Here is a 15,330-nt window from a genome sequence, read left to right on the forward strand (position 1 = left end):
GTTACAGTACAGACTGGTTAAATTTGACTATGTAAAAACACATTTTGAGATCAATACAATGGGTGATAACCCTACCAGCTATTAAATTACCAAAAAAAGAAAAGAATTGGTTGATAGGCGGTTGTCTTCTCGTGGCAATTGTCAAGTCCTTTATGTTAAATCCCTCTTTCAACAATGGTTTCATTTTTAATGATGCAATTGTGTGTATGGCCAAACATTGATATTTTATTACTTCCATATGTGGATGAGTAATCTTAAGAATAAATTTGGTAGTTAGACATGAATGATTATTTTGGCAATGTCTATTTTTCTTTATATACAAATGATTAATGAGAAGATAAGTTTAGTCTACCATTTTCATGTAACCAAGTGGATGCAAAATAAGCAACGCTCTCATGAGGGAGGGAGAGTATCATCAAGGAGAGGTTTGCAGACTTCGAAAGAGACCAAACTCGCCATCGAGCCCTGAGTCTTAGGATAAGTTGTTAGAAGTTGGTCGTCACCTTGGCCTTTTATGTGCTAGCCTCCCCTTGTCCATCAATAGACGGTCAGTTTTATCCTTTTATTGTCTTTGTGAGTTGTGTGTGTTGTTTTTCTTAAGCTTAATAATTTTAATAATATATCATTGAGTTGTTATTGATTATCTATTGGATAGCCATATTAATTATATGTTTATTTATATATATAAATGTCTATCCATATATGAGAATATGTAGCATACATACATACTTATACATATATGCATATATGTATACATACATTCAAATTATTATGAAGTGATGTATGTATAAAATATGTAAGTATGAAATATAACTCATATGTGAATGTATATCTACATATATAATTTCATTGTGTTTTAAGCATTTATGGAAATATGTTTTTCATTGTGTTTTAAGCATTTATGGAAATATGTTATCGGCTAAGTTAGCTAAAGCCCTGCTTATTAAATCAATGAGAAGTGGGGTGGAGATGTGTTGATGTGTCTTTTATGCACATGCAAACACAGAATAAAATACCAAGGTATCTTATCCTCTCTTGAACAAAGTTATTCGTATGCTGAAGATTTGCCTAAGAATCAATCGAAATAACTCCAAGGTTCTGGTATGTAGGGTCTCTATGTGTGGATAAGCTCTTGTGGTATGATGTGATTAAACTGGAATCACAAGGGGACTTACATTTGACTGCTTGAGCGTTTAATTTGTTGGAAATTGAATCCTATCTGCTAGCTGGAAGATAAAGAAATGGCAAAAGATACAGGGTTTGGAGAATTTAATCTAAGACCTAGAATGCAAGAAGATGGATGAACGACTAGGTGGAGTCCTACTGGGCTAGGTCTTACCATCAAACTAAACAATTCAACACCAGCTCAGTGCGATCTTCTAGGGTAGTTCTGAAGATGTTCAAATAGTTACTGTCAAACACTAATCATCAGTCAAGTTAATGCATGAATAATAGACGCGTAACGACTTGAGATTAAGCTCATTCTATGCCAGTTGACCACGCAGGGCGCACTTACAATCAGCAAGAGGCTATTGGTTTGGACTAGGCGGATTCCACGCAAGTGCATTCAACAATTTTTCTCCATTCAATCTAATTATCTACTATCTAAAATTGAAGCTTCAACAAGAAACCATGCATATTGCAAGAAAGAACACATTTCACCTTAACTTCAATGAAAATGGAGTTCATTTACAATTTAGGCAACAATTTCTTGCCTTCTCCTCCTAATCTACTCTAATTGCTATTCTATTTGCTATTAATCATCAGCTATTCTAACCTCTATGAACTAACTATTAACCTTTACAAATGAAGAGCCAGAGCTCTATATAGAGAGTGTAATATCCGAGTAATTTTTTTTTTGTTTTTTAGGCCAATAACAATTCATCCACAACAAATAACCCGTTAAGGTTAGAGGAATAATCCAAACAACTGAAAGGGAAACCTTCCACCTTTTGTTCACCGAGAGCCCAGACTGGGAGGGTGAGAGCACACGGTGTTTCGGGGATCGTTAGCAACAATAATCAAACTAAAAATTACAATGCATGGGCGGCAAGCCAGCCCCTTTTGCTTATCCAGCAAGGTAGAAACCAAACTCTTGGCGGTAAATCGACCAAGGGAAAAATTACAAGAAATTGAAGTTCAATCACTCTACCGCGTATTTCAGCGGGAGGACATTACATTAAGCTATCCAAAGAAACGAGACTCGCCCGAAATCGCCCAAATTTGGCGACTCCGAGTCCAAGTCAGGCCAAACGAGTCCCAGGGGCTCGGACTCGGACTCAACCGAGTTTGGAGAGTAAACTCGCCAAACTCGCCGAGTTGGCGATTTTGGCCCAAAATCGCCAAACTCGGCGAGTCCTGAGCCCTGGACTCGGCCGGCGTTGGCACAACTAAAAAGTCAAAAAAAAAATAGTTTGGAAAGTTTTTTTAAATCCATTTTTTAATGTTAATTGTCTTCTAGCCCTAAAAGTGACTTTCATTTCATTCACTTGCAAAAAAAGGAAGAGTAAAGTGAGTTGGGAAGAAAAACAAGGGTGCATAGAAGAAAAACCAGCAAGGAGGAAGCTCAAGTTTTCTTCAATTTGTCACATTGGAGCTACATTGTGTTTCGATTTGGTGCATCAAGAGTTGGATAGGAAGAGTTTGCAACTCATTTCAAGCTTGTTGTAAGAGGTAAGATTGTTTTTTTTAACATTATTTTGTTTCTTATATGCAAAAATTCCATTTTCTATTCATTTATTTTGAAAGTTTTACATTTTCTTGTATGCAAGATCTTTTGTATGTTTGTAATTTGTATGTAGCATGTAGTATGTAGTTGTACTATGTAGGGTTGTATGTAGGGTTTGTAAATTTTATTTTTTTTAAATTGTAGGGTTTGACAAACCCTACAATTTTTAAAAAAAAAAATTTACAAACCCTACTTTAGTTTTTTTGAATGTATGTATTAATTTTATTTTGTATTTGTAATGTTTTATTGCAGCAAACTTCACTTTATTATTTGCCTCAACTTCAACTTTCACAAAACTATCCTAAAATGTCTACTTCAGCTTCTAGACCCCCCATGAGAAATGACCCTGCTTGGAAATATCATGAGGATTTTCCAAGGCAAGGAAAGGGGCAAACAAAATGTATGTTTTGCAAAACAATATTCCATGGAGGTATATATAGGCTGAAATACCATATTGCTGGTGTGCGTGGACATGATGCCGAACCATGCCTAAAAGCAGTCTCTAAGGCCATACGTGATTGTTATGTAATGGTTGAGGAGATTGAAAGAAAAAAGAAACAAAAGGAGGATCAAGCGGCCATTGGGAGAGAGACAGTTTTAGGAAGAGGGACACAGTTAGGTTGTGTTGGAGGCCCTTCTTCCTTACCTTCGTATCGTCCCACTCAGTTTGCTACTGTTGGTGCTTCCGTTTCTGCTTCTACTTCTATAAGTGGCAGTGCCACCGCCACTTCTCATGCTCCTACCACTAGTAGTTGTAGTGGGAATGTTACCATTGGACCTAGGATTCGTAAATCTAGGTTGGATTCCTTCTTTGTGCCTCGCACTATTCCTGGGTCCCAACCGTCGCTTGAGGGCATGGGTTGGAACAAGGAGGTCCATGATGCTGCTAAAATGGCAATTGGCAGGTTTTGGAGCTACAGCTGTATTCCATTCTTTGTAGCCAAGTGAATGTTTTACTAACTTTTATGTTTGATAACTTTGATTGTTTTAATTTTTATACTTAACTTATCTCATTGAGTTTCTTTGCGACAAGTCTCCTTATTGGCAACAAATGGTTGATGCCATTACCATATGCGGGGCGGGGTTCAAAGCCCCTAGTGAGGGTGATTTGAGGGGACCCATTTTGTCTCAAATGGTGGATGATGTGAAAAAGGATTTAGATGAACAACGCCACATATGGAGCACTAAAGGTTGCACCATCATGACTGATGGTTGGACGGATAGGAGAAATAGAACTCTCCTTAATTTTCTTGTTTCTTCCGCAGGTGATTGATTAATTTTAGTTTCATATAGTCTTTAATTTTTTATTTTTTATCTAATGGTTTATTGAATGATCATTGACCTAGCTTTATTTTTTTATTTCAGGGGGCACCGTTTTCATCAAGTCCATTGATGCCTCCGCCCATTGCAAGAATGCCACCTACCTATGTGAGCAGATAGAGGAGGTGATTGAAGATGTGGGTGAGGAGAACGTGGTACAGGTGGTGACCAACAATGCAGCAAATTATGTTGCTGCGGGTAAACTTTTGATTACAAACTAATTTTGTTTGCAAATTAATTACTATCTTGTAGTTTGTACCTCCATTAATTACAATTTACAATGCAACAAATTATGTTGCTGCAGGTAGACTATTGATAGAGAGGCACCCATCTATAGTTTGGACTCCATGTGCTGCTCATTGCATTGACCTCATGTTGGAGGATATTGGAAAAATCCCATGGGTCAAGAGAGGTGTAGAAAGGGCAAGAAATGTCTGCAAATTTGTATATAATCATTCATGGGTGTTGGCTCTTATGAGACAATACACAGAGCAGAAGGAGTTGCATCATCCAGGAATCACAAGATTTGCCACAAACTTCCTCACATTGCAGTCCATGCTTAGGTCTAAGCCTGCCTTGAGATGTATGATTGTTGGTGAGGAGTGGTCTTCCTCATCCTATGCTACCACCCCTGCGGGGATAGAGATGGCAGACTGCATTTTTGATGAGCAAGGCTTTTGGGTCCCTTGTGATGAGATAGTGAAGGTAATTTTTTTATAAATTCTACAATTTAGCTTCATGTTTTATAACTTATTATATGTATTCTCTTATTTGCTCATTTTTCTAAATTACACAATATTTTCAATTTTGCAGTTTGTTAAGCCCTTGGTGGTTTTGTTGCGAGTTGCGGATGGAGATAAGCCCGCAATGGGCTATATATATGAGGGCATGGATAGGGCAAAGGAGGCCATCAGATTCGTCTATGGAGCAGATGAGAGCAAGTATGGTCCCATTTGGGAGATCATTGATAGGAGATGGCATCATCAGCTACATAGGCCCATCCATGCGGCAGCCTATTATCTGAATCCGGCATTCCGTTTTATCCCTTCTTTCAAGGCTGATGCGGAGGTCCTTAATGGGCTATATGCAATCATGGAGAAGATGGGACCTGCTGGTACTTCTCAGATAGACCTTTTTCGAGAGCTATAGATGTTCTCAAATGCACAAGGGGAGACCTTCTCTCGTCCTGTCGCCAAAGACGGTAGGACAACTATGATGCCAGGTAAAAATAAATTGTTAGGCTTAATTTTAGTTTTATTCAATACTATATTGTAACTTGTTAAATGAGTTGATGAGTGAGACTGATTTTATTTATTTTTCTCATTTCAAACTCAGATCATTGGTGGAACTTTTTTGGCCCAGAGACACCAAATGTTCAGAAGTTGGCCATTCGTATCTTGAGCCAACCATGCAGCACATCAGGTTGTGAGCGCAATTGGAGTATGTTTGAGCACATACACTCCAAGAGGCGCAATAGATTATCTGTGGAGAAGATGAATGATCTCGTCTTTGTTCACTACAACCTCCGCCTGAGAATGAGAAAGAATGCAACAGTTGACATGTCTCCTATCATTCTAGATGAAGTTGATCTTGAAGCAAAGTGGGCCAATGAGAATCAGACAACTCCTGGGACTCCTACAGCTGTATTTAGTGATGATGACATTGATTGGATCAACCAGGTAGATATAGAGGCTGAGGCTGTAGCCATGGCAGAGGAGGAGCAGAGAGCATGAGCAGAGACAGGAAATACTGAGACTCAGAGTGACACCTATCCCTGATGTTGGTGAGCATGGCATGGTGTCACGGGGAGCTACTATGGCTGCTGAATCATCCAGGACCTACTTTAAATGCCTTCGCAGGGGGCCAGGGCGAGAGGGTGCACGGCCCTCTCAGCCATAGGCTTGTACACTTATAGTTGTATTTAGTATTTACTATTTACCTTTGGTATTTGTATGAAACATTTGATGATGATCATATGATGACATGGATTTTTTATTCCATGAGTTTTGTAATATTGTATACATTTGACAATATTTATATATCTATGTTTCTTATTTTCTTCAGCTACAATTTGCGTTTATGCTTATGTGATTGATGTATACTTGTGTATGTAATCAAATGAGTCGAGTTTAATGATGTTTTTGTGTCTTTAAGGTGTATTCAATAAAGGGTGTCTGAAACAAGTTTTAAATCTTTAAAATCTCTAAATTTCTTGAGTTTTTCACTTTCCCGAGTCCAGCCGAGTCTGGAGCCGAGTCTGACGCCGAGTCCCGAGTCTGAGTCCGAGTCGGCCTTGCCGAGTCCGAGCCGAGTCCAAGTCTCGTTTCTTTGAAGTTATCACTCTACCGCATATTTCAGCGAGAGGACCATTATATTGAACTTGTCACTTGACCACTTATTCAGCGGGAGGACAGAGTACAAAAACTGAATTACAAAACTTAAAAGGCGGCAAGCCAGCCTCTTCCACTTATGCAGTGGGTAATTACAAAAGAAAGCAGAAAGAAGGGGATGATCAGTACTACTGAAACAACCTTACAATATAGAGATGAGATGAGATGAATAATTGCAGATTTCTACAACGTGAGTGTAATTTTCTGTTACACTGATCTACAGGCTGAAAGTACAGTTTCAGTAGCCTATGGAAACATCAAAACACACATAACTCACTCATTTTTTGCCCGAATCAACTCAAATCAATCCCAATCCCACCATACATCAAATGCAATGACAACCAATCAAAGCCACATCCCAAACAAACTTATTTTTATTTTGCACGCATCCCAATGCAAAACAGAAAACCCACGCCTAGCCTAGGAATTTCGATTTTATCTATTAAATTCATTGCTCAATCAAAACAGATAAAAACTCACACATTGTATCGCCATGGCATGGAAGGAAGGATGAGCCGGTACCCAGATGGATGGAGTCGCCTGGTTAAGAGATATGAGCAAATTTCACTTTCAGCAGTCCCGCGACCAGCAACCAGAAGCAATCAAATCCAACATCGAACACTCCATAATCTGCAACTCATTAACCAATTTGCAATGGGAACACAAGGGCACAGCTAGGTACTATATTGCAAGTACGAAACTGAGACTCAGCTAGGAAGCCAACTTCGAAGCTTAGATTTTCAGTAGCCAAACCGACAACATAACGATGCGATTTTCAAATATGTGGAAATGGGAGCCCAAGTCTCATATTTATAACTCCACACACCTCAAACCCAAATGCCATTTCCTTCAATTTCAACGCTTCCTCATTTGCATTTCGCTCCACTACATGTGGACCCCAAGAGTGGCGCCATTTCCTACAAGTCAACTTCTCACGCCTAAGGCAAGGACCCAAGTGACACTTAGGCAAATATTAGAGATAAGTTATAAAAAATATAATATCTTTCTCAATATTTCGATATCTCATAATAAACATGAAATTCGCCAGAACTTAGGAAAAATAGGCATTAATCCCACATTTTAATAAATCGGTCGTCAATAATCAGATTAATTAAATATTAAACCTTAGGATAAGGAATTAATATTCAATTATTTCGCATATGACTCTGGTACTGATTATTAAAATTGCTAGGAAGAAATTGAGTTAGGATGACCACCAAAACTGCTGCAGAATCAGAACCCTGTCTACTGCCAAAAATAGAATTGTGCCACACTGCCACTTACTAAAAATAGTAAGTCAAGAACTAATGCTCAGAAAAACACGATCATCACGTCCAGAGGCAAAACAAGGAGAACTCAGTAGTACAGTAACACCAGAATGACCATTCCCTGACTTACTAAAAATAGTAAGTTCTCGTTTCATCAATGCTAGACCCTCATTCTTCATTCCACCTAGCCTACGGGTCTAAGGAATAGGCTAATGGACCACTGAGAGAGCGTCAATGAGAAGGGGACATTACAGAGAGCTCCTTACATTTCAATGGCTCTGATTGATTTACAATCAATGGCTAGGATTACAAGATAGAAACCCTAATTAGGGTTTGATATAACAAACTCCTTTAGCCAATGAGAAAATTACATTCAATATTAGAGAACCAATAGGAAATAGGGGTAGGTGCCTCAAAGTTTGTGTCATCACTGGCGAGTCAGGTACATTGAATCTGGACATGCTGAGGTGGACCTATCTGACTAGAGGAATAGTGACTGGGATGCCACCTTGTCTGGCGTTTGTGCCTTGGTTGATCCTCCTCTGTCTTTGATGCGATGAATGATGTACCTCTCCTTGACCCTCCTGTGTTTGATGAAGCCTCCTTACTGTCAAGTTTTCTTTCTTTGGTAGCTCATATTGCTTTGAAGTGCTTGTAAGGTCCTTCTCTGTCATCCTATGGTTTCTTCATGTGGCAGAATGGAGTCTTTGAGGATAGCTTGGAACTCCTTGAACACTTGAAATCTCCCAATGCTTTTCTCGAACACTTGAAGTCCTCCTCCATGCATTTGAAGTGTCCTTGATGATGATGGTACTAGAATAGGTCATCCTTGTCCTGGCTTGATCCTCCTCTATCTGCAAAACAAACCAAAAGATGATTAAGTACACATGATATATTTATCCCAACATAGCATTTCTTACCTTAAATCATTAACAAGAAGGCATCAAAATGGAATTTGCTTAGGATCCTCCCTAGGGACATGCCCTATAAGAATTTCGCTCTGGACCCTTTGGAAGGGTCAGGAGCGAAATTTGAGTTTTAGCTCAATCAGACATCATTTTCAATATTTCACAATCTTGGACTTAACTTCAAACCTCCTCCCATAATGATCTCACAACTAGCCCTTTGCCCAACTCAAACAAGGTGAAAAATAGGGATTTCAAAGGATTTCGCTCTGGACCCTTTAGAAGGGTCAGAAGCGATTTTCATGATTAAGACTCCATCCACCACTTCCTTGCTCCAAATTGCATCCCAAGGTAAAAATATATTAGTTTTCTCTCCACCAATGCCTAGGAATCCATATCTTGAACTCATACATGAGCGAATTAGATGTTTTTTTTGAGAATTTCGCTCTAGACCCTTTGGAAGGGTCGGGAGCGAAATTCATACTTTCTTTGTTTTCCCTCACTTAGCTCTATCCTTCTTACTTCAATTCCCCTTGATTCTCACCTTTGGATCCCTCTCTCATGAAGGCAATACTTGTTTAACCCCCAGGAGGGCCTGAAAAGAGGATTTCGCTCTAGACCATGGCCAAGGACAGTGTAAGAACCCTTACTAACTTTGCCCTTAAATCATTGATTTCTACCCTTGGGAATTTTGTCAAACACTTGTCTTGCAAAGTCTGTACTTGCTGTTATGAGTTTTCTGTTTGTATTGTTTGGGTCTTGTACACTGCAATTAATGTTTTGAATGCCTCTAACCATGAAAGATTGACTAACAATGTCATAGAAATGATATGCCAATTGATTTTGATGCATATAAGTAACTAAAAATAACAACTACAGCTGCTTGACAAATCATCAAACACTTGGCATGCAAACTAGAAATTATGTGGCAGCAGCATAATGAAGTTTTTATTAGTTATTCTCACACCAAATAGTTACAAAGGTATAACATGTAATTTCCAAAACTTATGACAGCAAAATTAGAGAACCTGATATGTAAAATGCTTGCTGCAAATGATGGTCTCCACTCTTCAATGGACTGCCAATTAAACACGTTCCTGCTGTAGCTACGAATAATTTGCCAATTAAATGCCTGATTTCTTAGTACTGTAGCACATCACTATTCACGCCACTGTAGCGTTTCACTATTCACGGATTACTGTAGCGCGACTACTGTAGCGTCTACTGTAGCGCGGTTACTGTAGCGTCTACTGTAGCGCGGGTACTGTGGCAGCAATTGTATCTTGAAATGATTGCTTCAATTCTGATTTTTAATAGCTGCCAAATGAAACTGTAGGTCTGCAATTGATATATATTCGAAAATCTGCATACCCTAGATGTCTTCCCTTCTTTTTAAAGCCCAAATAGAACTCCAGAATGAAGCTCTCCTGAAATGCCAAATTCAGTGGATATTTCACCACCTCAAATGGTTGCAACATTGAAGAATTGTCGCTCTCCAATGGCTGACTGAATCAGAAACCCTTGGCTTCTTCTCCCAAGTTCATAACAAACAAATATCAATTCTCTGGATGGATGATATAAAATGAGCTCTTAAGTCCCTTTTTATTCTTTCTTATGAGAGCTCGAACACTTTCTTGGCCAATGTGGGATTAAAGACATATTCACACATTATAATATTAAAGTGACTTTATTATTATAAAGTTACTTTATAACTTTATAATAACATTAAAATATTTAAATAAATCACTTAAGTCACTTTTAATTAAATTAATTAAATATAAAGTCACCTTTTTTTATTTTATTTTATTTAACGACTTAATAAGAAATTAATTTAATCAATTTCTCCTTATTTCTCCACTTAGCCTTCGGAGAATGTAAACGCTAAGAACTCCACTGAGATGCTAAAAAAGTGGGGACATTACAGACAGGACCTACAAAGAATTTCACTCTGGACCCTTTGGAAGGGTCAGGAGCGAAATTAATGCTCTAGCTTAGAATCTTCACTTCTAGTGATCACAACTCATCCAAATGCATGCTTAGGGAGATCTTCAAGCTCAATTCACCCTGGTCAACATTTGGCTTAACACAAAATTGGAAGAAAAAGGAGATTTTGAGAATTTCACTCTGGACCCTTTGGAAGGGGTCAGGAGCGAAATTCAAGATTTAGGCTTGATTCTTCATTTCTTTAACTCCAATCTTCATTGCAAGGCAAATACACATCACTCCATGTCCATCTATGCCATAGGAACCAAGGCTTTGACCTCATCCAAGGAGAAAATAGGTGCCTTGAAGAATTTCGCTTTGGACCCTTTGGAAGGGTCAGGGGCGAAATTCATGCTTTTGGACAAAATCCTTCATCTCCTTCACTTTCAATCACTTCTTAAGGCAAGAGTATATCAATCCACCCCCACTATGTCCAAGGAACAAGGATGTTGTTCTAAACAAGGAAGAAAATAGTATCTATGGAGAATTTCGCTCTAGACCCTTTGGAAGGGCAGGAGCGAAATTCACACTTTGGGTTAATTTCACACTTCTTCCTCTCAACTCACCTTCAAACTTGATCAAACCCATCTCTCCTCACCACAATCAAGTCAATTTGCCATCCACTTAGCTCAAAACAAGGTCTTTCTAATGCATTAGGCAAAATAGAGGGTCAAGTTGAGGATTTCACTCTAGACACTTTGCAAGGGTCAAGAGCGAAATTCTTGTTTTAGGTTGATTTTCACCACTCCATTGCCTCAAACTACCTTTCAAAGGCAAGTACACATCAAAATCTTCCCAACCATGCCTTAGAAGTCAAAGTCTTGATCATAACAAGGAGCAAATAGGGTTTATGGAAAATTTCGCTCTGGAACCTTTGGAAGGGTCAGGAGCGAAATTCATCCTTGAGCTCATTTCACACCTCCTTCCTCCTTTCCTTGCCTTGGATATAACTTCTCAAGACTTCTCCTATTATCATCAAGTCAACTTGCTCTCAAAGTGGCGTTTATTTCAAGGTCTTAGTGAGGAAATAAGGTCATTCAAGAATTTCGCTCTGGACCCTTTGGAAGGGTCACGAGCAAAATTCACATTTAGGCTCAAATCTTGACTACATTTCCCACATTTCCTTATCCAAACAAGTGCTTTGCTCTCAAAAATGCATGGGACAAGTATTAGTTCATAGGTTTGGGCAAGGTAGAATGCCTTATGAAGGAATTCACTCTGGACCCTTTGGAAGGGTCAAGAGCGAACTTGCTCTTTTAGGCTCAAATTGACTTCTCTTCCACTTGGCTTTGCCTTAGACTTTCCTTGCCATGTATGTCCATTGTTTGATGTCCTTAGTGAAGAAATAGGTATTTTGGGGAATTTCACTCTGGACCCTTTTGAAGGGTCAGGAGCGAAATTTGCAATTATGCTCAAATTCCTTACTTTTCATCACTTCACTTTGTTTCACACCTCAATACTCTCTCAACTACGCCATAAGGACAAGGTTTATGAGGCAAATTAAGACCAGGAAGGGAGATATTAGGAAATTCGCTCTAGACCCTTTGGAAGTGTCAGGAGCGAAATTTGTCTTTAGTCTCTCTGTCAGGATCCATATATGGAATATAACATTTAAGTATAAGAACTTATACTTTAAGTTATATTCCATATATATTGTCAAGATGTTTGAGAGTGGTTTCGGACCTCCAGGAGTTATAATGCAAAATCTAGTTTTTGGAGGATTCTTCAATTTTCCAGACAGTCAATTTCAGGATCAGGATGACATTCCAGACAGCCAAATTTCAGGACATTTGAGGATCGGGATGACATTCTAGACTCCTTAAGGAGAATTCGCTCTGTCGTTGATGTAAGGGATGGGACCTAAGAGGACATTATGCATTCAACCAAGGTTTGATTTAGCAACTTGAAGTGCGACCAGATAGTACACAAAAAACACCCTAGGAATGATCTAAATAGCCCCTAATCACTAAATTGACCTGACCTCTTGAGGAGATCCACCTGACTCAATCCCTTTTACTTAAGCAGAGCCTGCTATCCTAATGATCTCTCTGACAACTCTCCAATGCAAAGGCTAAAAGCCAAGACCAGACAACCAAGCAAAGAAAACTAACCCTAGAAAGCAAAAAGTAGGGGTCCCCATTTGCAACGGGGCGATGTGTGAATACGTCACAACAAGATGTTACTCCCTCTCTCTCCGCCACCTCTCAGGTTTTCCTTACTAGTAATTATCGATCAAGATAGTAGACGTTTTGCATGGGCGGTTTCTTTTGTGGACTTCGTGTTGGTTGAAAATTTTGTACACTTGGGAAAATATACAAAATTGTGGTTTCAACCACAGTGTGCGAGTAAAACTCTCCTAATTAAGGGAAGGCTCCTCCTATCTAACTATAACTTTGAAAATAAAATAGGATGGGACAGCAGTCTTTCTTCTTCTTTCAAGAAAGACAATATCCTTTTCTCTTCACAGAAAAGTGATAGCGATTTGATATAAAACAACAGTAACAACTTTCAAAATGAAATGAGAGGAAGGAAATGAAGTTTCTTGAAAGCTCAAAGACTTCCGTCACTTCCTTCGGGATGGGACAACAATATCAAGCTCAAAGTCTTGACTATGTGAAGTCCTATCTACCCTTTTCTATACTAACTCTATTAAGAACAAATTATAATAGCTCAAAGACTGAAATATCTTATTTTTTCTACGCAAAACAGCAAGAACAAGTGTGAGCTCAAAGACTCACAGCTTTTTCTTATAAAAATCTAATTACTTCTAAACTCTATTTAAGAACAAGTGTAAGCACAAAGTCTTACAACTCTTTCCCAATAGAACTTATACTTTAACTAAGTTAATCTCCAATATTTGCAGCTCAAAGACTGCGCATCAAATTTGATTAAGTTCTCAAAGAAACACTTGCAAGAAAGGAAATATGGAACACAAACTCAAGAATGTAGTGAAAGATCCCTGATGGATCTCTTTTACTAATCTGCTGTAATTTTTATTATTTTAAATTGATTTTTCCTGCTTATTAATATTTTCTTTCAGAAATAGACAGAAGTTGCAGAAGGGTTGGATTCTTCTTGTATTTTGATGATTTTTCAACAAGTAAATAATGAAGTACAAGTACATGAACAAAGTACTGAAAATGAAGTTCATATACAACCAAGACAAATTCGATTCAAGGCAGATTTTTGAATATAAAATCAAATATTCGACCAGATGAAGATTTCCAATAATTTCAGGAAGATTACAATCAGGAATAATCCCAACCTGGATGCTGAAAGAGTAACATAACCAGGAATGAAGCTGCGGCAAGATTCCAGCCCTCCAAGTGCTGCACGTGGGAAGAAAAGTGGCTGCCAGGTACAACCGTACTAAATCTCCAAGATGCTAATAGCTGCAAATAAATCCAAACCACTGTATTGGGGGCTACGTCCCAAACAAGCAAGGCATTGGGGTTGGCGTCCCAGATGCTGAAAAGCTCTTCCAGAGCCAAATCTCAAATCCAAGATGTAAAATATGTAAAAGATAATCATAGAATGAAGCTCCTATCCCCTTATAACCCCTCTCAATTGCAAATCGAACCCTAATTGTCTCCAAGTGGCGTGGTCTAGTGGAAATGTTATAATTTCTTATTTTAAAGTGGTCATGTTACTAGAAAATGACCTTTTTCCCCATAGACAGAAATCCGCTCACTGAATTGCCCTGAGACCAAAGAGAAAGATTTAAAGAATTTCAAGATCTTTCCAACGAGCTATCACACAATAGGATGCGCATCCAGATGAGACCAAAAATCCCCAAAATGGCTAACAACTTAGCCTTATTTAATTATTAAACGCTAACTTAGGAAATATTAAAAATATAACCCAAATAGCCACAAAATGCCCAACTGACATTACAAACCCTAAAATCATCCTGTCACCTGTCTGTGACTGAAGTCGGAAATCAAGGATTCACTGGTAGTCTCATCCCTAAAATCTAGGGATGTTCCTAAAATTTAGGAAACAAGCCCAATCTCTTTGAAACTGAAACCATCTAAAAGGTCATGAATAACCTCACGACTGGCAACTGTCACGACCTCCTAAAATTTAGGGATACCCCCTAAAATCTAGGAACTGCTCCAAACTGGCTCCAAACTGCCTGTAAAGCCAAAATCCAATCACTATATGCACTGAATGAGTCCCAATCAACCTCTGCTAGCCTACGAGACTCCAATGATAGGCCAACTCCTCTGTCTCCGATGTCCACTCTAGAAAGGGGACATGACATGTAGCACAAAGACTCAAAGCTTGAGCAATTTTCTTCTATTCCTTTAAATTCTTTAATTTACACATAAAAGCTCAAAGACTTCTTTGCTGTAAATTTAGCAGAGTTTTTGTTTGCTTTCTAAAAGATAAAAATTACAATAGACCCCTCAAATATTTATAGGAGAGGACTCATGAGAAAATGGTGGGAGGATCCCAACTAACTTGAGAAATTCTCTCAACCACCAAGACTTATTTAATAACTAACTATGACTTATTCCAACTACAGTCCTAATTGAACACAACATGTAGTTGCTTTACATGTAATTACAGAAGTGCAAGTAAAGACTTGACTTACAAAAAGATTTTTACATGTAACTTGTCAAAAGAAAAACTACAACTAAGAGATTACAATTCTTGAAAAATACAACTCAATGTTGAAAAACACTTAAGCTGCAAAGTGTGAAAACATGAATCCTTCGAACTTCTGGATGATC

The 15,330-nt window shown here is 38.4% G+C and overlaps 2 protein-coding genes across 3 annotated transcripts in view; one reads left to right on the forward strand and one right to left on the reverse strand.

Moving 5' to 3' along the window:
- The window catches only part of LOC131068698 (glutathione gamma-glutamylcysteinyltransferase 1), a 136,319-nt gene that overhangs the window by 75,420 nt on the left and 45,569 nt on the right, over positions 1 to 15,330 (reverse strand). The window lies entirely within an intron of this gene.
- Positions 3,722 to 4,351, forward strand: LOC131856134 (uncharacterized). The gene is made up of 2 exons (XM_059207533.1): positions 3,722 to 3,993; positions 4,094 to 4,351. The coding sequence occupies exons 1-2, from the start codon at positions 3,780 to 3,782 to the stop codon at positions 4,267 to 4,269; spliced, it is 390 nt and encodes a 129-aa protein (XP_059063516.1). The 5' UTR covers positions 3,722 to 3,779; the 3' UTR covers positions 4,270 to 4,351.

This window comes from Cryptomeria japonica, chromosome 6, assembly GCF_030272615.1.
Source record: "Cryptomeria japonica chromosome 6, Sugi_1.0, whole genome shotgun sequence".
Taxonomy (NCBI): domain Eukaryota; kingdom Viridiplantae; phylum Streptophyta; class Pinopsida; order Cupressales; family Cupressaceae; genus Cryptomeria; species Cryptomeria japonica.

Bases quoted from the DNA above. Each gene is read 5' to 3' on its own strand.
- LOC131856134 (XM_059207533.1), top strand. From the start codon at position 3,780: ATGGTTGATGCCATTACCATATGCGGGGCGGGGTTCAAAGCCCCTAGT. The intron at 3,994-4,093 runs GTGATTGATTAA...TTTTTATTTCAG, and splicing joins TTTTCTTGTTTCTTCCGCAG to GGGGCACCGTTTTCATCAAG.